The sequence below is a fragment of the Lepidochelys kempii genome, chromosome 10 (assembly GCF_965140265.1).
Source record: "Lepidochelys kempii isolate rLepKem1 chromosome 10, rLepKem1.hap2, whole genome shotgun sequence".
In the NCBI taxonomy this organism is placed as follows: domain Eukaryota; kingdom Metazoa; phylum Chordata; order Testudines; family Cheloniidae; genus Lepidochelys; species Lepidochelys kempii.
In genome coordinates, this window is record NC_133265.1 from 20,189,928 (window position 1) to 20,217,728 (window position 27,801).

Below are 27,801 nucleotides of genomic sequence, written 5' to 3' on the forward strand. Positions count from 1 at the left end.
TGTCTGTTGTAAAGAAGAGGCCCAGAAGTGAATTCTGGTTATGAAACTAACTTCTTCAAATTTCAGGAGCTGTTGATTCAGGGTTTTGGTTTGGCCAACTATATAGGAAAGAGCCATCTGTGAACTTCAGAGGTTAATCTAAATTCCACTAGATCTCAAGGTGTTTGGATCTAGAGTTATGATTCCACATTACCCACTACAGAGTAAAGAATGAGTAGCTAAAAAACAGCCATTCCCTATGGGGCCTCACTTCCCTAAAGCCTAATTCTGTAGCTGCTCTACACATGAAACTCCCATTGAAGATCACACACAGGTCAGTTGTAGAGTCAGGACACAAAGCTGCAATTAGTACAAAACAAACAGATGTGTTCAAGGGGAAAAAAGCACCTTTCAGCTCAATTCAACCTATCAAATAACCCAGTTGTTCTTCACTTTATTCATTCAAAACAATGTTAAATTTATTTATGTGTTTATTTGGCTCCAAGCAGCATGGCCCAGGGTCAAACCAGATAACATATTGGGAAAATAGATCAGAGGAAAGAAACATCTCACTGATTGTGTCCATTTAACTGATTGCAGAAAGGCTTTTAAGCCCATTTGGGAAAATATGAAGTGTGAACAAAGCTTGACAATAATATATAAACTTATGAGCACCAACCAAATAAAACACATAGGGCTCCATTTACCACAAAAAGATACAGCCATTCCAAAACTTCTCTCTTTTGCATACACTGATGTTCAGTATGTAATTGGGTGGGTTTGGATGATGGTCTAAAAGTATTCATGTGTAAAAATTTAATACCCTTCTGTTAAGGGTGACACCTATGAAAGGATTAACTGTGTCAGTTACAAGTAGCTACTAGTTAACAATGTCTTGTTCTCCCTAGTAGGATTAGCCAAGGAAAGCATTTGGATGGTGTAATCTATTTAATGTGTGTTGTACATATCCAGTATATATTGGTTTAGTATATTATTGTCACTTCCAGCCTACAAGGAGAGTTGTATAGGAGGAGTTTCTCTGGAGTTGGATTGAATTGGTTCATTGTAATTTGGAAAAAAATGTCTGTCTCTTTATATTTGCATCTTTCTGATCTCCTGTTCCTATAAATTCAGTTAAGATGAGTTGAATTAATCTGATAATAAAATCAGTTATTGTCAGATATGTCTTACAAACTCTGGAACACTATTACTCCAAACATGGAAGTAAAATAAACCTAAACTCTTAATTCATTAGCACATACCATTTTGCTGTGATTCCTACAGTCGGGAAAAACAGTGGTGGTAATAATATAGTAGAGGCAGCAGGATTCTCTTAACAATACCGCTTGATCTCATCATCATCCCTCCTTCCCCATATGTTATCTGTGGTCCACCATGGTATATCATTCTAGGACCACTACATAGCTGGATCCTGAGAACACACAGTACTAGACTGCTGGTAGAACTGGTAAAGTACTTCCCTAGTGAAAACACCAGCCAGTGTAGACAGTATAGACTGTTGCAGCCTCTGATGGACTTTACCTCTTCCCCTGGCTGCTGTTAAACCATCCTGGCCAGGGAGGGCTTTTATCTCTGATTCAGGAAGAGCCAATGATTTGCTGTTAGGCAAATGTCATATACTATATAAAAAATAAATCTTGGCATGATACTGCTGGACACCGAGGGCTTTACCTCCCTTGTCCCCTTCTCCACCTCACCTTGCAAATGACTGAGGTTAAACACAAGGCTGGGAATTGTCTCTTGGTTTCTGCATCTTTCTGGGACATGGCAAATTATACTTCTGCAGTGATTAGTTGAGGGGAAAAGTCATGGAAGTGGCTCCTTTTTACTGAGTTCTATTTCTATGGAGTGTAATCTGTGGGAGATTGTGCATTTTTTCATTGGAATAGAGCCCTTCAGATTTCTTTCACAAACTATATGAATTTACAAAATTATTCTTTTTTTGCATAAAGCTAACCTAACTTTTCTGGAGGGAGATTGTGCACAAGACATTACATTCTACTCTAGTTCACAACTCATTGCTCTTGGTAGCTTGAAGAAAAGTAACAAATGTTTTAGATAACACTACATCTTCGTTTATTTGGAAACACATTTATCTCTACTTTGCTGTAGAGTTTCATCATTTTCAGGGGGGTTTGGGGACTGTGAAATCCTTCACAAAATGTAACCTAGTGTAGCTGTAGGGAGCAATTTTCCCTTGACATATAGACTTGATGTTCTAACATGTCTTTTCTCTCTTGAACTTTTATGATTTTCTGATGCATTGGTATTTAACTTGATACAAATGGTAGTAAATGGCCACGGTTTTCAGAAGTGACTAGTGATTTTGGATGCCCAACTTGACACAACTTAATGGCGTGATTTTCAGAAATTACCAACCAAGCAGGCTCTGTTAAATGTCTCAAGTTGGGCCCCCCAAAAACTGAGGCATCTAAAATCATTAATCGCTTTTGAAAATTTCAGCTAAGTATCTTTTACTTTTAAAAAGCTGCAGTCATGGAAAGAAGTACATTTCCAAGATATTCTGTGATGGGTTTTAGCCACATGACTCTTACTAACTTTAAGAAGCTAAATGGCAATGAACCCTCACATGAAATATATACTGTATGAGTTCAGTTTTCAAAGAAAATGGGTGGTATTTGCAGAAGCATCCAGTACCAAGTCTGCTTGGATTGGAGTCCAAAGGTGAAATCTCCATTGACTTCAGGGGGAGCAGAGTTAGGCTGTGGAAAATCTGACTATGCAAGTCTAGCAATTCATTGCAAGACTTGTGGCCCTCAGGATCCTTGATTCTACTTCTAAATGAACCACCGATTAACACTGGACAAGTCACTCACCTTCTATGCCTTACACAACCCAAGTGATAAAAAAGTAGATAAAACTAAGACTTCACTGATAAACCAGATCTTCCACTTGATCTGATCTGTAAATTCTGAAAATGAAAGGATCACTTTAATTACTGATACTTTAGTTCTGTTCCCTCAAGACACCAATTACAAATGCCTGATTACAAGCATGTTCATAGATGCTTAGCTCTCTTCACTGTGCTTGTTCTTTTTAATTTAATTGTGATAAGATGTTCTACTGCCACTGTACTGTGGAGATGTACCCCAATCATGAATGCCCAATCACACAAAGGTCTGTTTTGGGGCTCTCTTTTAATTGAATTTGCTGTCCAGGCCCACCTCCCATCTGGAAAATCCTGCTGATTTCTCCCCATCCCTCAGGAGAATCTGACCTTCCTAGATGTGAATCCCCAGCAGTCTCTCCTATCTTGACCAAGGCCAGTCATCTACCAGAAAGTCTAAATACTCCTACTAACCCCCCTGCCCCAATCTCCAAGTCATCTCTCTCCCTCTATCAGTTGCAGCCTTGTGATTAGCCTATTATTCAGGACACCCAACTTTCCTGATTCATCAGTATACACAAAGAGGTGTATTAAATATCTAATTCCTCTTTCAGACCTTAAATTTGACACTTCCTGAGGAAGTCCCACTCCTAACACTACCTATATCCTTCCTCACCCCTGTTAATAATATACAGCCATCCAATATTTCTGTTAAGACACTGCACGTGATAGAGAATAAGGGACTGGTCCAAAGCAATGAGAAGGTATCAGAAACTTCAGGGGGGTTATTTGATTGTCCACAGTCTGGTTGATTTTTTTTCTTGTGCATTTTCCTTAAAATTTATTCAGATTATAAACAATTCCCTGCTTTGATGCACATTTTATGCTGACCCTACAACCAGCCTGACATGAATCTGGGTACACCAAATTCTGACAAGCTCCAGAGGTGAATGTGAAGCTATATGTCCGCACACATGCACATCCATATAGTACTTTGATTAAAATATTTAAAGTGCTGCTTTAATATTTAAACTTGAATATTTTCTCCTCTCTTATTTCTGATCCCTAAGGAACATTTTGCAGTAACATATGTTCTTTGTTTCTTATGCCTGCTCCCCTGCTGCTCTTTATTCTTTTTGTAGTATGGTTCTTGAAAGAAGTCTGTGACAGCGAAACAGGTTGTTTAGAGATGCAAATGCTACATATTGGACCAATAAAGCTCAGGCATATATAGTATATAATGATATATACTAATTTGAATGTTTACATCCCTGAATCTGAACTAGACACTGCTTCAGCTCTTTCAGAAATGTTTAACATCTACCTTTAGTTACATAACTTGCTGATATTTTTACTGGCTTCCCCTGCTGTAACTATTATTTCCCGTGGGTTTATATGTAGTGTTCTGCTTATCCAGCATTAAGAAATGGTTGTTCAGCTTGAAAAACCGTTTTTCTTTTAGGCACGTTCCACCATCTTTTTTTTAAAGCACAATATTTTCACATCAGAACATCTTCATTTAGCTACTTACACCCATCACAACATTCACCAAAACATATGATATACTAGTCACACAAATGCACCATCTTACTGACAGCTAGTAAAGGGACAACTATATTTTATATGTGTTCATCTGCATACCAATTGATGTATCAGACCTAATTGTTTTTCCCTTGTTTCAAAACCACTTTTTTAGATACTGCTATCTTTTTAGTACCGAAAACTTCACCTTTTATGTTTATTATTTTTAATCTTGAAGACAGAATTTGGGGACATTTTGTCTTTTTACAATACTTGACAGCTAATGTTTCCCGTGGCCATTAAGAATCTGAGTAATAGCCCTTTTCAGCACCCTGCTTCATAAGTTTAAATGATCCTGCTGCCTTCATGTTTTTCTCCCCTTCTGGACAGCAACCTATTTAGCCTGTGATACATAATCTCATAGTGCATTTAGTTGTGGTTTTAATAGTTGACTGCACTCTCAGTATTATTGTATCTCTGCAAGGTGGAAGGCTTGTAAGCCAATAAATGATGCAGTGTTTGAATTTACACCAAAAACTATAGCTATGCCTGCTAAGAATTTAGCAGAAACCAATATCCAAATGGACAGGTAATCTCTGTTTGAATTGGGTTATTTAAAAGTGACAAAGGACATTTGACCACAGGGTCACTGAAATGCCATAATAAAATACAAGCCAATGAGCAGGATCTTTGTTGTTATCTGTTCCCTGTGAAGAACTGAAAATGAAACTAAACAGCCAAGTAGTCAAATGTCGTACTAGTTCAATAAATATTTTGTATGCAACACCGGTTAGTACTAAATTTGCTTCATCTATTGGTTGCACTATATACAGTATCGCTACTCTAAGGTTTCATTTTGAAAAATAGCCAAGACAGGACATTTTTATATTCAGACCGTGGCATGTGTTTGAATGAAATTTGCCAAGCGAAAAAGGTGTATAACAAATCCTACAAAGTGCTGAATTTTTAAAACTGCTATTTTAAACATTATTTGGTAAAATATACACTTTTCTAATTTACTTTTGCCACAGAGTTGTATTTGTCTTTTCAGCTATTTTTACCTATCTGTTCTGGTCATTGGACAGCTGCTATATATATTCCTTTATTTTAAGCATGCGCATTGAGTGATCCATGCAAAAGTGAAGGATTCACCATTGGTACATTCAGTACATTACTGTAATGTTTACAGTATTTCTTGATTTGACTATCAGGATGCTTTAAAATCCTTTCACCCTACAGTTTTATCCAATGAAAGCATTTGAAAAAAAGACAGACTTGGTAGAGAGACTGCAGCTACATGATGTTGCATTGCGTGGCCCCACAACAATCTTTAATAATAGCTATTCCTGCTTTGGTGACGGTGGGCTTGCTTGGAGGAGGTTCTGCCTTCTTTTCTGCTGGGGTACCTGTGACATTCAGAACAGGACACCATTAAAACCTAGAGTTAGACCAAACTATTTCCTTCTGCTTTCAGTACACAGTATCCTGCAGTATCACATAGGCCTACCTTCTAGACAGAGTTTATTTTACATTCTTTGAAAAATGTTCTTAGTGATGTTGAAAGATACCAGCCTATGTGATGACTGACCCCACCAAAGGAACAGAAGGCCTGCCCACTTAGGTGAGAGAGGGGACACAGAATCCAGACATCAAACTGAAAAGAGGGGATTTAGGTGTAAATCATATGGTTAAAATGAAGGAACAAGAAAGGGAAACCAAGCAGGGAACCTCAGACAACACCCACTACTCTGAGAAGGAGTCCAAGGAATCAGTGGATACTATCTGGCAGCCCTGGAGACTGAAGTGTTCTGTTACACTGCTGCAGCCCACTCATTACCCTACTGTAAGTTCCCCTCACTGCTCTGTCCAAGTGCCTTGGTCCACAGACAGATTAGTGTGTGAGGGTCAGCTCCTCCTTAGTCAGTGGATGTAAATGAGTATAACTCCACTGACTAAGTTCCCTGATCCGTTCAGCCCGCAGAGACTGATACCTTTGTTATGAGTTTGGTACCAGTTGTGCTGGTGGTTTTGTGATGCCCAGTACAAGTTTTGTGGAGAACCTCATTTTGCTTTTTCCAACAACTGGTCATCAGATGGGACTAGCTTTCAGCCACTAACAGCCTGTGCCAGATTCAAATTAACTCTAAAGGCAAAAAGGCTTTATATTCCATTGCCAATCCACTTCCACACAAAGTCAGCTTCTTGTATCAGACCCATGTACTGTGGATATGTACAACTGACCACCATAAATATCATGGTATTTTGAATTCTCTTTATGGACCTGTATGCCACAATATCGGTCAGTGTTATCCTCTATATCTTCCAATGTATATAATAAGCCAGGATGCTGAGAAGGGATAAATCTTGGGATAGTGGAAGAGTCTGTGGATTTGGAATGTTCATATGCAGCACTTTCCTTTTGTTGGACTCAGGAAGAGCATCAGTGGCTGGCACTTGATTTATTGTATTCCCATTGAAACTATGGTACATTTTAAAATAGCCATACTTCTCAGTAATTAAATCTCTCCTTCATATCTTGCCTATGTGGTTTATGTAGGTAATGATGGTGCCCAACTTATATGGTTTGTCAGACAGTCGGAACCTTCACAGTTTACTCCAGTTCCTCTTTACATAATATCCAATTAATTAATATCCAATTTCCTATTGATGAAAATAAGATAAAAATGCTGTATAGCATGTTATAGTGGGCAGCTGGCCTTTGCAGCCATCTCTCTGTTAAGATTTGGGGACCTTTTCTTCCTAATTGAAAGTAAAGATTAAAACAAACATGAACTATAGAACTGATGGGTCCCTGATTGAGTTTATCTAAAAGAGTAAGAATGCAGCTATCTGGAAAAATTGGAGGTTCACCCTTTTGACATAATTCTACTGAATAAGGCCTTAATTCAGCAAAGCACTTAAGCATTTGCATTGAAGTCAATGGAACTTGAGTAGGTTTTAAAGTTATGAACATATTAAAAGTGTTTTTCTGATAGGAATTTAATGGACAGCAGGTAGGGAAACAAAACCTATCCAAGTGTAGGGAAAATGTATATACTTTGGACAGCTACAAATATAGAAACCAGTTGTGGGGGAAAAAACAAATAGCACTAACACATGTGGTTTGTAATCCACGCCGCCTTAAAAGAACCATATGATAAGTTGAAAGTCATGGTCACTCTCCAAGTATATGTCAGAATCCTGTCAGAAAATCATGAAGAGAGTAAAGACAACTACAGAATAGGAAAATCAGCCATTGCTTATGGCAGAAGATAAACTAACATACATCTCTGAAAATATAACAAAAGGCAAACATACCCTAGATAAGAAGATATATGGTGGTAAAGGCAGCGTACACTGGACAGTAAGACTAAAGTTTGAAGTGTTGTATCCATGTAGAGACAAGATAGGTGAGGTAATATCTTTTATTGGACCAACTTCTGTTGGTGAAGGAGACAAGTGTTCAAGATACACAGGGCTCTTCATCAGGTTCAGACGAAGAGCACTGTGTAGCTTGAAAGCTTGTCTCCTTTGCCAACAGAAGTTGGTCCAATAAAAGATATTACCACACCCACCTTGTCTCTGTAGTAAGAGTAAAGAGCAGGGTTAGATTAAACAAGTTTAATCCCGGGAAGTACATCTATGAGGCAAATGCAGCGTTAGGGAGTTTCTTAACAAAGGGGTAAGTAAATCTGGAAAGGGCTTCACTCATCTATCCTTGGACTAATCCAGTGATGTGCTCCAGTTTTGCAATTGACCTGAATGGGAGTAGGACTGGGTTCTAAACTCAGAACATCCCGTTCCAGCATGCACTGGGCTTTATGTAAAACCCAGGAAGACTTCTCTGATAACAGTCCCTTCTTTGGTTGTTCCAAAGTCCTGTCTAGAAACCTGGAGCATATTACACCCATATCCCTACTACACATGGTATGTAATGTATAAGCCTTTCAAGATACCTTCCAACCTGCGTAGTTCCTGTCTTGGTAGACAAAAGGGTGGGTCTTTCAATTGTGTTAGCTCAAGCAAGTTGGCTTTATGTGACTGAAAAGCCAGGTTAACCATCATTAAGATATAGACTACTGTCACTATCACATAGGAAATCGTGCTCCCTGTAGTTAAAATTCTAGACTCCTCATAGGTGGAAACGCAGCCAGATAAAATGGTTTCAAGCACATTAATCTGCATTTTAACAGGATTTTTAAAAATCATGTTAAACTAAGTTGATTGAACTAACATGATTGAAATACACGCTCTTTTTGCTATCAAGAGAGGTAGGTAAGGACACAAACTACCGGCTGTGGAAGATCACACACACACACACATATTACTAAAATATGCAACAGTTTAAAACTGAGATTTGCGAAGCCACCTAGCACATTTGGATTTAATGTTGAGGAGAATTGGAAATCCAAGTTCGCTAGTTGGTTTTCAAAAGCTCATCCAAAATGGCTAGAAACAGAAGCTGGCATTTTGTGGTGGTGGTGTTTGTTTTTTTTGGGGGGGGGAGGTGGATTTTATATTAGTTCATTTTGTCTAAGCATTTTTGGGGAGATTTTCAGAGACACAAGTGGGAGCAAGAGCCCACCTCTCATTGACTTTCAGTGGGAGTTGGGTGTCTAGCTGCCCTCTGTGCCTTTGAAAATCTATCCCCTTTCTTGCCAGAGTTTTTCAAAGATTTCTTTTCTTTCCCATTTGTTTTTAAATGTTAAACTCACTGGCAGGAGATCGTGTTACTTTGTCTAAGGGTTTTAACTTGATCCGAAGGAATTCAGCCATCTCCTTGTCTTCCTCTTGCTCTCTGTTGGTGCAAAAAGAGGGCGGGGGAAAAAAGGTTGTAGAAGAAAAAGCAGCGATTTCTGATTTCTACATTACACAAGGGGCTGTTTCTCTTAGTTAAGGCAAGAGCCATAAGAATCTTATTAATAGCAGTAATGCTTCTTTGCACTTATTTAGCACTTTTCATCTAAAGATCTCAAAGCTCATTAGAAACTTAATGAACTGAGAGAGAAATCCTGGCCCTATTGAAGTCAGTGGCAAAACCCTCATTGACTTCAATGCGGCTGGGATTTTATTCTAGTGCTCACTGCTTAACCCTGAGAGACAGGCAAGTATTATCCCCACTATGCCCCTCATTCAGCAAAGCACTTCAGTTAAGCACATGCTTTGATGAATCAGGGCCTATACCAGTAGGAAAACCAAGGCATAGAGAAGTTAAATGGCTTGACAAGGTCACACCGTGAATCAGTGTCAAAACTAAAAACCAAACCCAATGGTCCATAATCCCAATTCCCATCTTCTAACCACTAAACCAGGCTCCTTCTAGAAAAAATAGCAAAGGAACATTATGATGTGCTATAATGCTCTCTGTTTAAAATCCTGTCTAAGTGAAGATTTTGATTTTATTGTCTCATGCTGCCAGGACTCCCACTGAAGTCAACTAGTGTTGTGGTTGTGTGAGGATGGCAGGATCAGGCCCTCAGGAAATTAACGTCATTTTGCTAGTCTTTAGCATTCATGGAATTTTTGTTGCTATTCCATTTTTTCAATATTAAAGTGCACATTGGTTAAAAATTATTTCAGTTTAGTAGAAAAATCAGATTCATTAGCTACAGATACATTAAAGTAGAAGTACCAATAAATGTTGCAAGTGAGCAATAGAGAGCACTAATGCATTTCCAACTGTACTGCGTGTATTTTCAGTAGTCTAGCAGAATGGCATTTTTGAGGCCTTTATAGTCTCTGGTTACAGGTGATGCTTTATGCTTCATACACAAAACTAAGGGCTTATCAGCAGTTAAAACACTACAGTGGCACAGCTGCAGCTGCATCCCTATTGTGCTTCAGAGAAGACACTATCTAGACTCTCCTGTTGACATAGGTAATCCACCTCCCTGAGAGGCGGTAGCTAGGTTGATTTAGCGCAGTCTAGGGGTTGGGTCGACTTAACTATGTCACTTGGAGGCATGGATTTTTCATACCCTGAGCAATGTAGCTTTTCAGCTTAGACCAGGCCTAGGAGTCAGGGCTCTATTCTCAGCTCAGCTGCTGATCTCCTGTTTGAATTTGGGCAAATCTCTTCCTCTCTCTTTTCCTTCCCACCCTTTGCCTGTCTGATCTACTTCTTTAAGCTCCTTGGGACTCAAACTGTTATTACCATGTTTATAACTCATCAATTTTGGTTGGAGCTTCTGTGCATTACAGTAATACAAATAATTGATGATGATAACATGAGCATTATGTATGTGCAAAGACCAATTTATACATGTTTGAAAATCATTTTTTGTTAGAATTCTCTTCCAAGTTTACTTCCCCCATCTAAGGCCAGGTCTATACTCAAAAGTTAAGTCAACGCAGCTACGTCACCCAGGGGTTTGAAAAACCCACACCTCTGAGCAACATAGTTAAGTCAACCTAACCCTCAGTGTAGACAGCACTAGGTCGATGGAAGAATTCTTCTGCTTCTGCCTCTCAGGAAGGTGAATTAACTACAGTGATGGGCTTGCCAAGTCTCTGAAACAAATTCAGGCACTTTCAGGCCTTACCTTAATCTCTCCACCTCTGCATCATCTACAAGAAAATCTCTTTTTTGCACCAGTTTATGGATCTTCTGAATCAATTCATCCTCTTTTTGTTTCTGCATTTTTGTTTTTTCTTTTTCTGATCAAAAACAGAAAGAATAAGACAAGGGTTAGATACTCAGATTTCTAACAATACTTGACCAAAGAAGGTCAATGGCCTTTGTCCAGATTTACAGTAGGTGAGAGCAGGGCATGATCCAGGGTCATAATTTTCCAGGCCATAATATTTGCAACATTTTATTATTTGGTAAAAATTCTTCCCTGCTTCTCCTGAAACCATAATGTAAAAACAATCCACTCTTTACAGAGAGGGTCAGGAGTGAATGGATATAGTGAGAAAGGGAAACATTTTTTTCAGTGCAAATATATAAGATTAATCAGTAAATTGTGTTCTTGTGTTCATTTGAGATAATTATTGGCAAGTCCTAAAGGCCAGCCAATCCATAAGCCAGGGTCTAGAAAGGTGACTCCAAGGCAGGTATATAGGCTCCTAATGAAAGCAAGGCACTGCTGTCCAATGATGCTACCTTGTTGGGGATGATCCCTGCTACCTGTTTATTCTGACTGCTTCTGCTCCAGGTTGCTCTTGTTTCTGACTGGCTTCGGTCTGTGCTTGCTCCTGCTCCAGCATCTATTCGAGCCACAGCTCATCAGCTGTCCTGCCACTAGGACACTGGATTGGGTCTCAGGAGATATGAGTTCTGCTACCAGCACTGCCCCTGAGCTGCAATGTGGTGTTAGACAAGTCATTGTTATGACTCGCCAGAAAACAGAAATCCCCCTCTGTGAAAATCTTCATGCTTTGAAAAACATGTTTTTCCATGTTTCCCAAATCAGGACGAAAAGTTACAAGTGCAAAATTTTCATTGGACGGGATTTCCAGAAAAATATCATTTGGGGACCTCCCTGAAAGGCTCTTAGCAACTTCACTTTCCCCCTGCAGGCAGAAAGAGAAATTGACGAGAGCCTTCAAGACAGGCTGCCAGAGGCTGAGCACCCACCCTCTCCCCCTGGCTACTAGCTACTTTTCCTCAGGCAGAAACTGAAATTGACAAGAGCTTCCAGGTGGGCAGATGAGGAGCCATCATTTCAATTTTCCTAATGAAAAATCAAATTTTCTGCAAAATTGAAATCTTTTGGCAAAATGAAAAATTTCAGTCTTACAAAAGGGCCATTTTCTGTTGGAAAATCATTCCAACAGAAAATTCCTGACCAGCTCTAGTCACTGTATCTCTATTTCCCCTGACACTCTTTGTCTTGTCTATGTAAAATGTAAGCCCTTCAAGGCAGGGACTGTCTCTTGCTGCATGTTTGCACAGTGCCTAGCACAATAGCTGTACTGTGATATTAATAATAAAACATTCATTAGTTCAAAACCTTTGCTAAATTTTCAATCTAAAAATCCCTCCACGGCACCATTTAGAGTTTATTTTCCTAATCTCCTTAAGAAGAGCATTTTTCAGTAAGGGCACAGTTCCATTAGAATAATGGGAAAACTCCCATTCACTTAATATGTGAATGTGATCAGGCCTCAGATAAGATGGAGCAACCTATATGACATCTCTGCCTCTCCCATTGTAATTTGGTACACACAGCAACATCAAAATATCAACTCTGATCAAAGTCAGGCACTAGAATTATTCCATTATAGTGGAGCTAAATAAAACTATTTTTTACCCAAATTTCAAAAGTCAGTGTAATCAATATTGTCCTAGTTAATCAGACAAAAACAGAGCTAATTTATCGTGACTAGATTGTCTGAAAATGATCGTTTCTGTTGAAGGATAGATTTGGCTGTCACATGCTAAAATTCTTGTAAATATGAGGGCTTAGGAGAGAGAGAGTTCAAAGGTATAAAACAAATATAGTTAAGACAAAACTCCCTAGGGCTAAAACTGAGCAAGTGGAGCAGTGATGGGAAAGCTAGCGGCTAATTCTAGCCAATACATTTCCTTAAAGAATTCAAAGTTTTTATGAGCAGAAAACAAAGCTTCACATTAAATCAAGAATTTTTGTTTTCAGTCGTGGAGTTGTGGAAGTGAGCTCAGAGAAACATCGAAAGTCCCTGGGATACATCTACAGTGTGATGCATTCAATATATCTTGTTCATTGACCAAATTTATAAGCAAAAAGAAAAGGAGTACTTGTGGCACCTTAGAGACTAACCAATTTATTTGAGCATGAGCTTTCGTGAGCTACAGCTCACTTTAACACGGCTGTTCCAAATTTATAAGGGATCCTAATACTTCTAAAAAATCCAGATATTTGAAAAGAGTTGTTTATTACAGCTTAATGATTTGCCCAAGGACTCCAGATGCATTTCCCACTGGAAATTTCTGCAATAAATCCACATCTTTAAAAAATGGGATAAAGGCATTTTGAAAGTTGGCTTTCAGAGATAATGAAATTCTGTAAATCTGAGCCTGGAAAATCATTATTCCTTGGAGAACTGTAAGTTACAGGTTGTCAGTGAAAGAGGAAATAAACAATTTGTAATGCACAAGAAGGCTACTTTGTTTTTCACGAGAAGTATTTTTAGTTTTTTATGAAAATAATATCTTTTACTCAAAAAATTAAGTGTGCATGTTATCATCAAATTCTGTCGGTGCTTCAAAGATTCCTCATTGTTACCTAAAATGGGCATGGGATGGCGGAATACTTGGGCATAATGTCAATGAACACTTAATCTTAACATGTGCAGCAGAAATAAGAGAGGATATTTAAAACTGACGACTGCTGGACCATGCTGCAATGAGCCTCCTTCTCCCATCATGGAAGATACGGAGCAGCTGCCACTATGCCGCTGTGTTACATCAATTTGGAATAAATGGGCCCGAAGAGTCAGCAGTGTTAGCATCACTCTGTCAGCGTCCAACATTAAACAGCATTGTGAGGGATGGCCATTTTTCCTGCTTTTGACCAACAGACAGGAGGGGAAGAAGAAACAGGATAGTAAAGGTGGAGAAAATACAGCTTTTGTTGATGGAGAATTCCCAGCAGCAGGTCAGTCACAGATGGGTGCTCTGGATTGGCAAGTCTGCCACAACAGCACTGCTCTGAGCTCTAGCTTATTTCCTGGTCTGGGGTGTCATCTGGTTGATTTGGCCCCTCTCCTACTGGTCTGTCTCAGGCTGGGCAGAGCTGGCTAGAGCTGGATGGGCTGTCTCATCTGATTGTGCTGGTGCCATGTGCTACAATTGACCTCAAGATCAAATCAGATGGAAAGCCAAGAGAGTGAGAAGATAGGAAGAAAAGAGTGGGGAAGGAAGGGGAAATAATCAGGATCTCACGTGTCTCTGGTTTATGGAGTGGTGATGACCACGTGACCCTGAGGAAGTACCAAGGTCTGGACTTGAAGATGATGTGGTACCTTCTGGGGCCACAGGTGAAAGACAATGTCCCTGAAGGGAAGTAAAATGGAGACCTACAGGCCTTTTCCCTCCTCCAGGAATTTCCTGCCAGTTCACAGGTCCTCAGCCCCAAAAGTCTCTTTTTAAGAGCTCTGAAAAGGGATTTAATGGAAAGAATAGTCGATCCTCTCATTATTTGTTCACCATCAGACCTAACTTCTGAAATATCACATAAACCCATTAACTTCCAGTACAACACTCTTCTTGTTTACCAGATATGGTCTCAACACAGTCTTTGAATTATATCAGTAAAGACCTTTTGTTTAGACTAACTTCATCTTTCTGTTTTTCACTTTTACTAATTTTTATGAACAATCTTATGTAACAGTCGCAGTTGGACTTTTGTTACCTTTTTCTATCACCATTTGTTAATACAGATGACTGAACCATTCATAAGCTTTCGTCGACTTTCGTCACTTGGACTCATCACTAGAGCAGGCCTGCTATGCTTCAATTGTTACAACACCACCATCTTCTCTATCTCCAGGTGAAGAGCCATCAATGGGATCAGAACACATGGATCCACTTATGGAAGGCCAGATGTGAAAGGGGAGGGGGCTGTGGGAGCAAGCTAACATGCGGATTGTCCTCCCACCCCCCCTTTTGGGGATCTGCTGACAAGTAAATGCAGATTGTGTTAGGGCTGGGTCCTACAGTCCTTATTCAGCTATCTCCTTTTACTAAAAGCCTGCTCCTGTTCCCATTTAAGTCAATGCAACTATGTCCATTGAAACCAATGAGAGCAGGAGCTGGCCCATACACAGCACAGTCAAAATATATATGAAAGGCATGACGATTGCTTTAGTCCATGTTTCTCTAGGTTGGGAAAATCCCAGTGCTAGCATTTAGTTCTGTGCAAAGGACAACAGCCCTATATTTATTAATCCCATTGCCTGCTCTTAATACTCAAATATTCTGTAGTGAATTTGCCAACAGCTGGCACTGCTGGAAATAAATGCTCAATAGATAAATATGCAAATATGACTCTGAGAAAGGATTGCTGGGTGGTACATTGTTCACAGTGTGCTAAGGTCTAAGAAAGAACGGCTGTTTATTAAACTTTACTTAATTAATATTTTGTAATTTAAGCTGTGGGAGGGTGTTTCTAGGAAAAAGTAGTCCTAAGTATAAGCAAACCTCTCATTTAAACTTCTGTTTAGCTACAGGAATACAAGAAAGAGTAGGTCATTCTTACTTGTTATCCATGCAGCATTCACAATCCTTTGCAAAGGTTACCTTAAAATAAGCTCTGCTTGAATTATTCCCCCTTGGGTACTATTCATCCCATACATGTGTTAACACAAAATTGGAGGAATTGTTTGGCGCAAAAGTAGCTGAGATAATGTCAAGAAGAAAAAGAAGAAGAAACATGAAATGTGGAAAGGTTCTTATCCCACTGAGAAATGCTGCTATTTGTCTCTCGGGCTCGGAGGGGGAAAATGTAGATATGATCAGCTTCCTATTTTATGACTGACCTGCTGTTTCATTTCTGGCAAGGTTTTTTCTTCCCTTTTACCTTGTTTGCTAGCTGTGAAGTTTTTCTCACAGTGATAGGTGGAAAAATATAAGGACAAAAGGTACTATAGGCCCTGTACATACTTCTGGCGTCATTGTACTTATTGGCTTATATGAGGCATGTTTGTACATATAAGCAACAATTGTGAATCAATGTTTTTCTGGAAGTCTATTTAAGAGTTTTTAATAACTTATGCTTAGGCCCCAGGTGCTTAAAATAGGAGCAGCAGCTTCGGTAAGACAGTATTTAAAGTGTGTCCCTCAGCAAACCAGCTCAATTTTAAAAAATTGTTTTTTGCTGGCACTGCAAACCTTTCTCTTCCTCCATCTCTCATATAAGCATTGCCTGAGTGGCCAAAATCCCAGGTGTTACCACAGCAGTGCTTGGCAGACTGGGGATGTATGTGGCAACAATGACTTTCTGCCACCTCTCCTTCCCCTCACATGTATGATCCTCGGGACAGTCAGGGAACCACTTCAGTCTGATAAAACTTAGAGCAACCTCAGTCCTGCTCTAAGTAGAGCTCTTGTGTAACATCTCCAACACCCCAGCAGTGGGCATTACATCAGCAAGGATAGTTGCAGTGTGTGTGCCAGCCACACCTTTCCTACTCCAAAATATCCCCTACACTAAGGGACCAAGAGGATGGAGTTCAAAGGAGGAGGGAACCTCTCTCTCCACTTAGGGGAGAGTTTGTGCTGCCAGAACCCCCCATTCAGGATTACAATTATGCTCTATAAATCAAGATGGGCTACTGAGTTCCAGACAACTTCACTTTCAGCAGGCATACAAGGGGGCAAGATTTTTCCTCTCAGCCCTGATTCTCTGTGACCTTGCACCTTGCCAAGTCATTTCCACCTGTACAAAGTGAGTGCAAGGCTGATTTAAAACTTTTCTGACCGCAGTATCAATTTTATACTGTTGTATATAATTTGATTAAAAAAATAAAAGGCTAATTTTCTTAATGCGTTTCTAGGCATTTCACCCTTCCTCAGAGTTTCCAGCTCATTGCAGAATTCAGCCCTCACTCAGTGTGGCACTCTGTCTCCTTCTAGTGGTGTCTAGTGCACATATGGAAGCCTGCTACAATGTTGGCTGACAAAGATTAGTCTTTTAGCATCGGCAGTAGACACTCATATATTTAGATGCAGAAGTCTTAGGTTCAGCCCCCTCTACTGATGACCCACACAGGGACATGGCATTACACTAAGCTGCAGAACTTACTTAGGGAACCTTACTGTGGAATCTATATCCAGTGTACACAGAATCATGAATACATTGATGTATTATCCCAGAGCCTACCAAGGGAAAGCAAATCGGCTGCATTTAATAATACAGCATGGGGTTAACAGGACAAATTGCTATGGTAAAGAAAACATCTCAGTCAACACACACATTCTTATTAAAATATCTCATGTCATTACAGGAATGGTTTGCTTCATTGAGTTCTAGTATCCACTGGACACAATCCTAATTACCATTACTGTGTTTTTTATTTAAGATGAAATGAAAATGCAAACACGAGATTCAGCTCCACCTGAGGTTGTTAATTTTTATTTAAACCATTCTAGGTGGGCTGTATTGTTCCTTTTGAAAGACTCATGGAAGATTTCATATCTAATTATAACTTCTTAGCCAAAGTTCTGCCCCAGACAAAATTATGTTCATCTGAATGATACAAGGCCATTTCATTACTTTATTAAAAGAAGAGTAGCCATGTTCGGTAAACCCCTACCCTTCTAATAGTTCCCATGTATTGCAGTGGAACTAATCTCATTTTCTGGACCAAACCCTCTGCCATCCCCCTCAGCAACCAGATTACCTCTGCCTACAGTAGATTCATGGGTGAGAGAGAGGTAAACCCTGCAAAGATTTCATTGTGAAGTAAAAGATCAGTGACTAGGAACAGGCAAAGAGAATTTCAGGTTCTTTGGCTCTGTGTGTGAGTGTGTGGCACTGATTTTGCACTCATGCTTATGTCAGCAATTGCACAATCCTTTAAAAAAGTTTATTAGAGAATGAATAAAGGTTGTTCAAAAGGTGGTAAAAATAACATACCCCCACCCTCACTATCAGCTGCTGAGTAACACTATGTTGACTGACAGATTCACAGAATTCAGAGTAGCAGCCATGTATCCCCAAAAAGAAAAGGAGTACTTGTGGCACCTTAGAGACTAACAAATTTATTTGAGCATAAGCTTTCATGAGCTGCTGTAGCTCACGAAAGCTTATGCTCAAATAAATTTGTTAGTCTCTAAGGTGCCACAAGTACTCCTTTTCTTTTTGCAGATTTACAGAATGTATAGTCAGGTGAAGAATTGAAGGTTGGCATGAATTGATAAGAGGGGGTGTACAGTAAAATCAATGGGAATTGGCCAAATTCTGCTTTTGGTCACAGACACACCGGAGTCAACAGAGCATACCAAGGGCTTATCACAGAAGTAAATGCTTGTACGGTCAAGCCCTAGGTTCCTTTTCTGGAATAAGATGGTGGCTCAGAATTTTGCGAAGTAACAAGAGGAGAAGCTGAGCGAAAAGAACAAGGAGGCCAACCAGTTAAGTCCTTACTAAAACACAGTTATCAATTGATTCTAGTGGGAGTTTTTACTGAGTAAGGACTCCAGGACTGCGCCCAAGGAGGATTCTACACATGCTTGGAGCAATGACGTTGCTGAGAATTTAGGATCAGGCCCTTAAAGATTCAGGTAAACATGGACTGGCCCTTTTCCTCAGCCCTCTCTGAAAAGCCCCATACTTTCAGCTATTTTCTTAGGTTATAGTTTGGCTTATAGGGAGCAACAATTAATTAGTATCTCTAGGAAACACACAAAAACCCATATCCAAGGTTTAATTTCTCATCAGACCACACCCAGATGTTCAATATCTATCAACATTTTCCATTCTTCAGCACACTCTCCTTCACATAATGTGTCAACATAGTGTGTCAACAGTGGTTCTCATACAGTTTTCAAGGGACTGAAAGAATCTTGGAAGGGGCAGAAGGGGCAGATGAAATACAGCAAAGAATTTGAGAAAAATAGAAAGCAGAAGGAAGACCAAACAAAACCTGAGAGAAACTAAGGACATTAGAAAAGAGAGCAAAGTACAGGAAACATATGGAGAGGGATGGAAATGCCAGTGAGAGGGATTGAGCGTGGCTTGGAGTTGCAGGTATCTGGCCCACAGAAGGGTTTCTGTTTTTTGTAAGGTTGGCATAGAAATTACCTGGAATTGCTACTAAATTCTGCAGCTCCTGTTTAAGGTTCATGATGTCCTTGCACAGCTGGATGTCATCCATCCTGCAGAAACAGAAAAAGCAGATCAGGAATATACATACTTGTTACATGTATTTGTAGGTCCAGATAAACCACCTGTGAAACATGTACTACAGCCCTTTGCTTGGGGCTTCATGCATCTGCTTGAGGTATGGATATTTAGCCCATGCACCAAACTGCCATCAGTCACAGACACCTTTCAACAGTGTTGCAGAACAAATAACCTCCATTATAATGCCCTACCAGGTGACCTCTCCTATCAGTGCTTTTTGTACCATGCAGATCTAATCTATATATTTTTATTGTCAAATTAGCTGCTTTTTCCTTTTCTGCTGCTCACCCTACCTCTGAAAATGGGCACCTGCATATTTAATAAGTCAGCAGTAGAACTGTGTCAAGGGCTACAGCAATAAGCAGGGCAATCCCCAATTGCTACAGTTCAGCTAGCATTCACTACGTAAAAGGGAGAGTGCAAGTATGAAAGAGAGACTGGTTCAGTGGTTAGACTACTAGCCTGGGACTTGGCACTTGAACTCATTGTTCTATTTTTTGTTTTCCCATTGACTTCTTCTGTGATGTTGGAAAGATCTCTCTGTGCCAGAGTTCCCCATCTGTTAAAATGAGAATAATAGTGTTTGTGGTGTGAAGATAAAGATTGCAAGTTGCTCAGATAGTGTAGTATTGGAGGTCATATAAGTTCAATAGGTAGAGAATAATGCAACATAACTAAGACCCAGTCCTGTGAGGTGCTGAGCATTCACTGCTCCCATTGAAGATGATATAGGGTGACCAGAGGGCAAGTGTTAAAAATCGGGTGTAGGGGAAAATAGGTGCCTATATAAGAAAAAGCCCGCAAAATCGGGGCTGTCCCTATAAAATCGGGACAGGGAATTACAAGGGGACTTTGTGATAGAAGGCCCAGAACTGTAGCGGGCTCATATGAGAAACAGACAGGGAGAGAGCAAAGGATAATAAAATCAAACTATAGAATTAAGTGTGTAGTGGGAAAGTAGGCATTTCTGTCACAAGCAAGATCTTAATCATAAATTGAGTCCACATCCTCCCTCAGGCACCTACACTGAACACTGGCCTCCCTAGAGACCTATCCCTCATCTGCTTTGCTCATGTTATTAAAACATGCTGATCTCTTTATTGCTTGGTACTTTGCTTATCTCCATCTTGTCAGCTCCTTTGTTTATGTAAGAAGGGAGCAATGGCTATTCCTTCCAGTTCTGGTTTCTGTCCTCGCAGATGGTGTCAGTGGGATCATCTTCATTATGACCTCCCTCCTTTCTTCCCTATCAGTTCCAAATGCCCCTGTGCACCTCAGCCAGGAAGCAACACATCTTCCAGGATCTCTGCTTGTACAGTCTGCCAACAGGGTGAGAGCCTTGCTCTTCCTATATCATGATTAATCTTCACCCTGTGCCCTAATCACTAATTCACTATTATGTTTGTACCCAATATACAGAGAGGCAGAAACCTTCATACTGAAGGATATTTTCTTCTCAGGTTCACCACAATGTTCATGCTGATCATGAGCAAAGTCTGCTTCATTATGCTGAATGGTACTGAAATTACTTTTATCAATGAATAATCTTAAACACTATGCCTGTAGGAGACTCAGTAATAAAATGTGCTGGGGAGGAAGCAAAACACATAGCTCCTTATCCATTTTGTATTTGTACAGTTTGGATGTTGTGTACTACTATAATATATTTGAATACAATAACGGTTCTCAGGAAGGAGACATTTTTCTCAGGAGCAAAATGTTCAGTATTGATCTGCTGTTTTCGGCTCGTGCCTACAGGTCAAATCCTCAGCTGGTGTAAAGTGGTGTAGTTCTAGTGCAATCAATTTATACCAGCTGAGGATCTGGCCCATAATATTTTCTTTTAAAAAGTCTTCTTCCACCATATAAATTGGTCCCAATTTGGAAAACGTGGGCCAGAGAGGCGCTGGTCACAACTCCGCATTGTGCCAGTCTGACCCCCTCCACTCCAAAATGGAGTCCCAGAGGGTGATATTAATTGCTGTCCACCCTCATGGTTTCTTTCAAGGGATTTCAAATGTTGTTAGAGCCTGCTAAAATGTACTCCATCGATTAATCCCCAGGTCTTGCTGGCCACACCTCCTCTCTGGCCAGCATCGCCCAGTTTGGTGGCAGTGCTGGCCTCTTGTACTTTCCCAGCCATAGAGGGAAGGTTATGGCCCCCATCACCACTGCAACTTCTGCCTCCTAGGGCCGCCCATACAGCTTTAGCTGCCAACGGTCCCCACCAGTTCAGATCCTGCTTTCTTCACATACCATATTCCCAGCATATCTCTGTTGATTCATGAACTTTGTCATTCCTGCCTCATAGCTCTTTAGAGATAAGTAAATAACTCTCCATGGCAGAAATAGCCCTGTTACCATCTGAATTCGAAATGTCATGAGCAATTTGACCTTTCCAGAGCCGCAGCGCCTCAAGCTGGTGGGTTTTGGTGACTGACAAAAGCTAAACCTACCATCTGCACTGACTTTCTAAGCTCCTTCTAATATCTTTCCTCCCTTCGGTGTGAAACAACCTTTGTGACTCATCCACTCCACATACTGCCTAGCAAAAATCTGCCCAATTGTTCCCCCAACAGCCTAGTTGCATGGAAAGAGCCCCCCTGCAAGCTCTGCAGTAGCACCAAAGGGAAGACCCAGTGGGAATTAATGCTGCTTCAAAAGCACCAACTCCCAATGGATTTCTCATTCAAAATCCACACAGTCAGCAAGGCATAATGAGAAAGAGAGAGAGAGAGACTGGTCCCCACCTCCAAACCATAATGTACCACTTACACAGCTCCAGTGGGTAAGTGCTAGGATACAGCAATGATCGGAACACCTAAGACAGAAAGAAGAATATCTGCAGTGTCCCAGAGAGGGGGGAGTCTACACAGGAGCGGAAGCAATGTCCCTTTTTGCACCCCCACAGCTCTGCAGAGCCCAGTTCCCTCCACTCATGACAGCTGAGAGGACATTCTAATTCTCCTAATTATTACAACAGCTTTTGTATAAAAGGAACATATGCCCTACAAATAAATCCACATGGTCACAAGGCAGATGAACAGGAAAAGATATATATAAGTTTTTGTTTAGCTTATCTAAAAGGCCTGATCTGCTTCCCCAGCACCATTCTCTCTCATTTTGGAAAGTAACAAGGTAGATCAGGTCAATCAGGTTGTATGGAATCCAAAGTTCCTTTCCATCCAGTATGGTTAGTATGGTATGGATGAAATTCCCAGCCCTTCTAATCTGTCTGCAAAGCAGTTTGAGATGTTTTATATGAAAGTTCCAATATATAAATAAATGTAACTGAATATAGCACAGTGTGTGTGGTATATGGTGCATTTTATCCAGTCCCCCTAAAGCACGATACAGTTTTGGTGCACCATACATTGCAGTAAAGACATCAGTAAACTGAAGGGCTATTACAGTTTGTCTGGTTTCCGTAAGAGCTGAGCTTTAAATATCTGTACAGGCTCTAGGCACAGCAATGCTATCCATGTGAGTTACATGCATGATAAAGTGTTTCTTTTAATAACAGACAAAATTCATTCCTGAAGTAACTTCAGTGGAGCTACCCCAGGGATGAATCTGGGTGTGTAGTTTAAAGCACTCCTGACACTCTTTTTATAATTCCTCTTCTGTTATTTAATGGCTTCTTTCAATAAATCTTGTACATGGTCAGAGATAGCACCTCTGCACAGCAAGAATTATCAACACTCTTGTGATTTTAAAATATATCTTCAAAAGCTAAAACCAGACAATCTTTGCCATGAACTATAAAATGGCACATAATGAATAAAAATGTGAGCATATGACTTTATAAACATGTTACAGCTTCAAAGAGCCCTGCTATAAGCTGGTCTGGTGACACAGCCCACTGATATACATCCTGCCATGATCCATTTACTAGGAGAAGAATGCTCTGAGCCATAATGCAGTAGTTCCCATACTATCCACTGGTTTGATACACAGCCTGAGTCATCACTGCTCTCCACAGTGCTCAAGTGACAGAAAGCAGTGACCACAGGGGAAATTCCATTAAATCGTGTCTAACCAGTTCTCAATGTAAGGTGACGATAGATGTCAGAGATGATTTTAAAAAAAGAGTAAAGAAATACAAGAGAAATAGAGAAGAAACATTTTTCATGTTTTGACTTTAAATATATTTTGCCAAGGAAGAGCATAGCTCTATTCCCTGATCCAATTCTAGATCTTGATTCCTGTGTTCTGCCTCTATACTTGTGCAGCGCTGCTACTGGAAGTGCAGAATCCTGGAGCTAAGAGCCACTGTGCAGATGTGAGAGCAGAATTCTGCCTGAAGACTTTCCTGATAACAAAATATTGTAAAAAACTTAAAAGAGTTTTAAAAATTATTCACGCTTATTCTGTACTTGAGATTTTTTTTCTACTTTAGCATTAGTTCATTCCAAACAGTTGAATATTATTTGACAGTCCTTTTGTGAGGTTTCTCCCAGAGGAGTAAGAAAGGCCTGTGCTTATAGTTTAAGATCCAGCTGTTATACAGAACTATGCTCCGTTGGGTGGTGAGGGGAGATGATAAAAGCTTGAGCGGATTCTGTGTTTCCCACTGTTTCCTTAACCGTAATGATCATCTAAAGGGAAAAAATGTCCTAAAGAGTTTTAATTATAATTAATGGTGGGTGAAGAGCAAACTGTTTAAAGATTGGAATAAATATTGAGAAGTTTTGGATCTCAGAGTTTCAGGTGATAGCATTGCTGAGCAACGGTGGTTATGTTGCCAAGTAGTGCTTAAGATTCAGAATTAGGTTCCATTTCAGTGGCTTGGTGACAAACTTCACCCCACCAAGCCATTGTTTAAGAAAAAGGAAGATCTTGTAGTTAAGGCACAAATCTGAGTTTTATTCGCAGCCTGCCACAGCCTTCCTATGTGATCTTGGGCAAATCACTTACCACCTCTGTTCCACAGTTTCCTCATCTGAAAAAAGGGGATAATAATACGTCCCTAACTCACAGAACTACATTAATTAATGTTTGCAAAGTGCTTTCCGATCCTCAGTCAGAAAGTGCTATCACAATATTAATTCATTTTTTCATTCAATGCTTATCTGAATTGTCCACCTGCGTTACCAGGCAGGGAAACTGCGGGAATAGGATTTCTTGTGTAATTTCCATTGCTTCTTTCTACCATGAAAACAGCTTCTTTGGCCATTTCTGCTCTCAGGCCTTGCTAGGTTCTGAGAATTCAAGGATGCAGCAAATTGGGAAATAGGGAAGCAGAGTTAACTGAGCTCTTTCAGTTTGCAGCAAAGTTTTGGTTCAAGTTTGAGTGGAGTTGAGGGGTGGGGAAAAGAGTTCCTTGTTGTACCCAACTTGGCTTCCCCAATCCTAGTTGCAGTAATCACACCCAGCTTTCGTGTGGTGCTATGTTTTCATTATCACAGAAACAAATTAGTAAAAGTAAGCAAGATTCTCTAGACACACTGAACTGCCCGTTTCACACTAAAGCCATTTGAAGGTGACTACGCTGTTCACATAGGGCAGTTAGACACTTGAGCCACACATGGAAGAGCCATATTGTCAGCTTGCATGAATCAACATAACTCCACCAACTTTAATAATGCTATGCTGATTTGCACCAGCTGAGACTCTGGCCCACGGCATTTATGCAGTGTTATTGTAGCCCTGTTGTCAGTCTCAGGATATTGGAGAGGCAAGGTGGGTGTGGTAATATCTTTTACTAGACCACCTTCTGTTGGTGAGAGAGAAAAGCTTTCGAGCTACATGGAGCTGTTTCTCAGGTCTGGGTAAGGCATCTGTTCGATCTTTATTTAGCTTTGACACTCTAAATATCTTTCCCAGATCTGAGGAAGAGCTCTGTGTAGCTCAAAAACTTGTCTCTCTCACCAATAGAAGTTGGTTCAATAAAAAGTATTACCTCACCCACTTTATCTCTCATTTATCAAACTATCACATAAAAGCTCTGTGTGGCCAGAAACTCTGACTTCCCTGTTTATTTTCCTGCTGTTACTAACAGAACTGTATAAGTAACCTTCAGGTACTTTCTTCGATGATTTAGGCATAAGTTTAGCAGTTCAACATGTCTAGAAAGTGTCTGCTAATTTTATTGACTGACTTGAAGGCTTAATTTTATTGATTGACTATGAAGGCTACAAAATAGTTCTGTTGTCTCCTTGGAGCCTCCATAGGAGTGTGCTTAAGCTTCTCTTATTCTCTCTTTGTTGGTTCATGTTGCTTGAAGCCCTTTTGAATTCATTTTTTCAGATCAAAAGCAAACCCACATTTTCAACTTGATGGTTTTGTGGGTCCACTCTCTTTAGCAGCCCTTTTTCTGGTTTTGCCAGCAGCTATTTCATTCTGTAGTTCTGCTGGGGCATATTCCTGTCTGGGAATTAAAGTTGCTCATTGCAATAAGAGTCTTAGAAGATGGAAGAACCCACCATAAGGGAGATTATAAGAGAAGAATCATGGATGATGATGCAGACCCATAAGCTGATATTATTACACTAGCATCAGCAGAGGATCTACTGAAAGAGCTTATAGTAGTCTTGCCCCTAAACATCATTAGCAGGAGTGATTAGCTGAACACTAGTTCAGAGAGAGGAATTGGTGAGGGAGACTAATGTGATCTAAAGGAAGCATATAATTGAAATAAAAGGGGAGTATAGCAGAACTACCTGGACATTTAGGAGTAAAAATCCACACAGAAATAGTGGGGAGCAGTCTGGCTGCAGTATCTTTGATGATGGGGAGATTGGTGGCATGATTTCCCCACATCTATCAGTAGGACTGGAGGGAGAAGTAGGGTTGGCCTAGGAGAATTGCAGAGCTTAGCGTTGTCTATATTTAAGGCCAACTAGTAGACACAAGGAGCATGGAATGGGATTTCTTGAATAAAGATTTTTTGGGAATGAAATCTCTAACTAAATCTTGAGGCTAATTGAGATTCTTGTATTGATATGGAAAGATTATATGTGTCCCTTTTCTAAAACTGACCTGTTTTATTTCATTTTTATCCCTGTCGGTACATTACAGATTCCGTCTTGGATTTCTGAAGTTTCTAATTATAAAACCATGAATTCCCAAATAACATTTAATAGAGGAGAATATAGTACATGTTATCTGAGTCATTATGGTGTGTCTTTATCACGTTGTTATTCAGCTTGACACCTGGTGACACTCAGACAGGAACACACAGAGCCTGCAATTAATGTAACAGATTGCTGACTAGCCCTGCCTGGCTGGTTAGATTCCAAATCAAAAGTCCTATGATTAACTTCAAGTATTAAAGCAAGTGGGGTTATCTCTTCTAGTTAAAAGCACTGTCTAATCCTGAAGAAGCCTGGGGGGAAAAGTACTGTACTGGTACTTTGAAATAGTATTGTAATTCAGTTATCACAGATGTTTGACAGAGGTGAAGGCAGGGGTATTTGAAAATCCCAGCCATTGCAGTTCATATTTAATATATTTCAGACAAATTCAAACTAGTATAAATTCAGCACCACTGAAGCTGCCTGAATTGTGTCCTCTGTGGCATTTCTGTTATCTTGGGCTGAAATCTTTTCTGAGGACAGGCATAGAGTTTTACCACCAACTTCAGAACAGCACACGCATTTAGAGAAAAATCAGAAAGGCTAAGGCACAAAATGAGTTATATCTAGCAAGAGACATTGAAGGAAATAAGAAGCGGTACTATAATTACACTAGGAGCAAGAGAAAGATGAAGGCAGATGTAGGCCCACTACTTAGCAGGGAAGGAGAGCTAATAAGAGTAGACAACACCAAGAAGGCTGAGGTGAAGGGTTGCCAGGCCTCTGGTTTTCGGCCGGAATGCCCAGTCAAAAAGGGACCCTGGTGGTGGCCATTAAAAGTCTGGTTGGTGGCGCAGCAGGGCTAAGGAAGGCTCCCTGTCTGCTGTGGCTCCATGTGGCATACCCCCACTCCAGCATCCCAAATCCCTCATCCGTGGTCCCACACCAGAGTCCGCACCCCCATTTGGAACCCTCACCCCCCCACACACCCCAATCCCCTGCCCCAGCCCGGAGCCCCCTCCCACATCCTGAAGCTCTCATTTCTGACCCCACCCTAGAATCTGCACCCCCAGCCCAGAGCCCATATCCCTTCCCACACACCAACTCCCTGCCCCAGCCCAGAACCCCCTCTTGCACCCCAAATCCCTCATCCCTGGTCCCACCCCAGAGCCCACACCCCCAGCCGGAGCCCTCACCCGCTTCCTCACCCTGAACTCCTCATTTCTGGCCCCATCCTGGAGCCCGCACCCCCAGCCAGAGCCCTCACCCCCTCCCACACCGCAACCCACACCCCAACCCCCTGAGCCAGCCCGGTGAAAATGAGCGAGTGAGTGAGAGTGGGGGAGAGTGAGCAACAGAGAGAGGGGGGATGGAGTGAGCTGAGCCTCAGAGAGGTCCAGGGCAGGGGTGTTCGGTTTTGTGCAAGTAGAAAGTTGGCAACCCTACTGAGGTGTTTAATGCCTGTTTGGCTTCACTAAAAACATTAATTGAGATCCGATGCATAACACAATTAATATTAAGGGGGAAGGAACATGAGCCAAAATAGGGAAAGAATGGGTTAAAGAATACTCTGATCAGTTAGGTG

General features: G+C 40.6%; 1 protein-coding gene across 2 annotated transcripts in view; it reads right to left on the bottom strand.

Annotated features, from left to right (window-relative positions):
* Nucleotides 1–452: 452 nt before the first annotated feature.
* Nucleotides 453–27,801, bottom strand: part of BMERB1 (bMERB domain containing 1) — a 127,421-nt gene continuing 100,072 nt past the window's right edge. For both annotated transcript variants that reach the window (XM_073362357.1, XM_073362355.1), the window contains exons 3-6: nucleotides 19,099–19,172; nucleotides 10,912–11,026; nucleotides 9,085–9,167; nucleotides 453–5,775 (exon numbers count right to left, since the gene is read on the bottom strand). In XM_073362357.1, coding sequence (XP_073218458.1) covers nucleotides 5,663–5,775; nucleotides 9,085–9,167; nucleotides 10,912–11,026; nucleotides 19,099–19,172 — 385 coding nt within the window. In that variant the 3' untranslated portion in view covers nucleotides 453–5,662. The remainder of the gene's footprint in view (nucleotides 5,776–9,084; nucleotides 9,168–10,911; nucleotides 11,027–19,098; nucleotides 19,173–27,801) is intronic.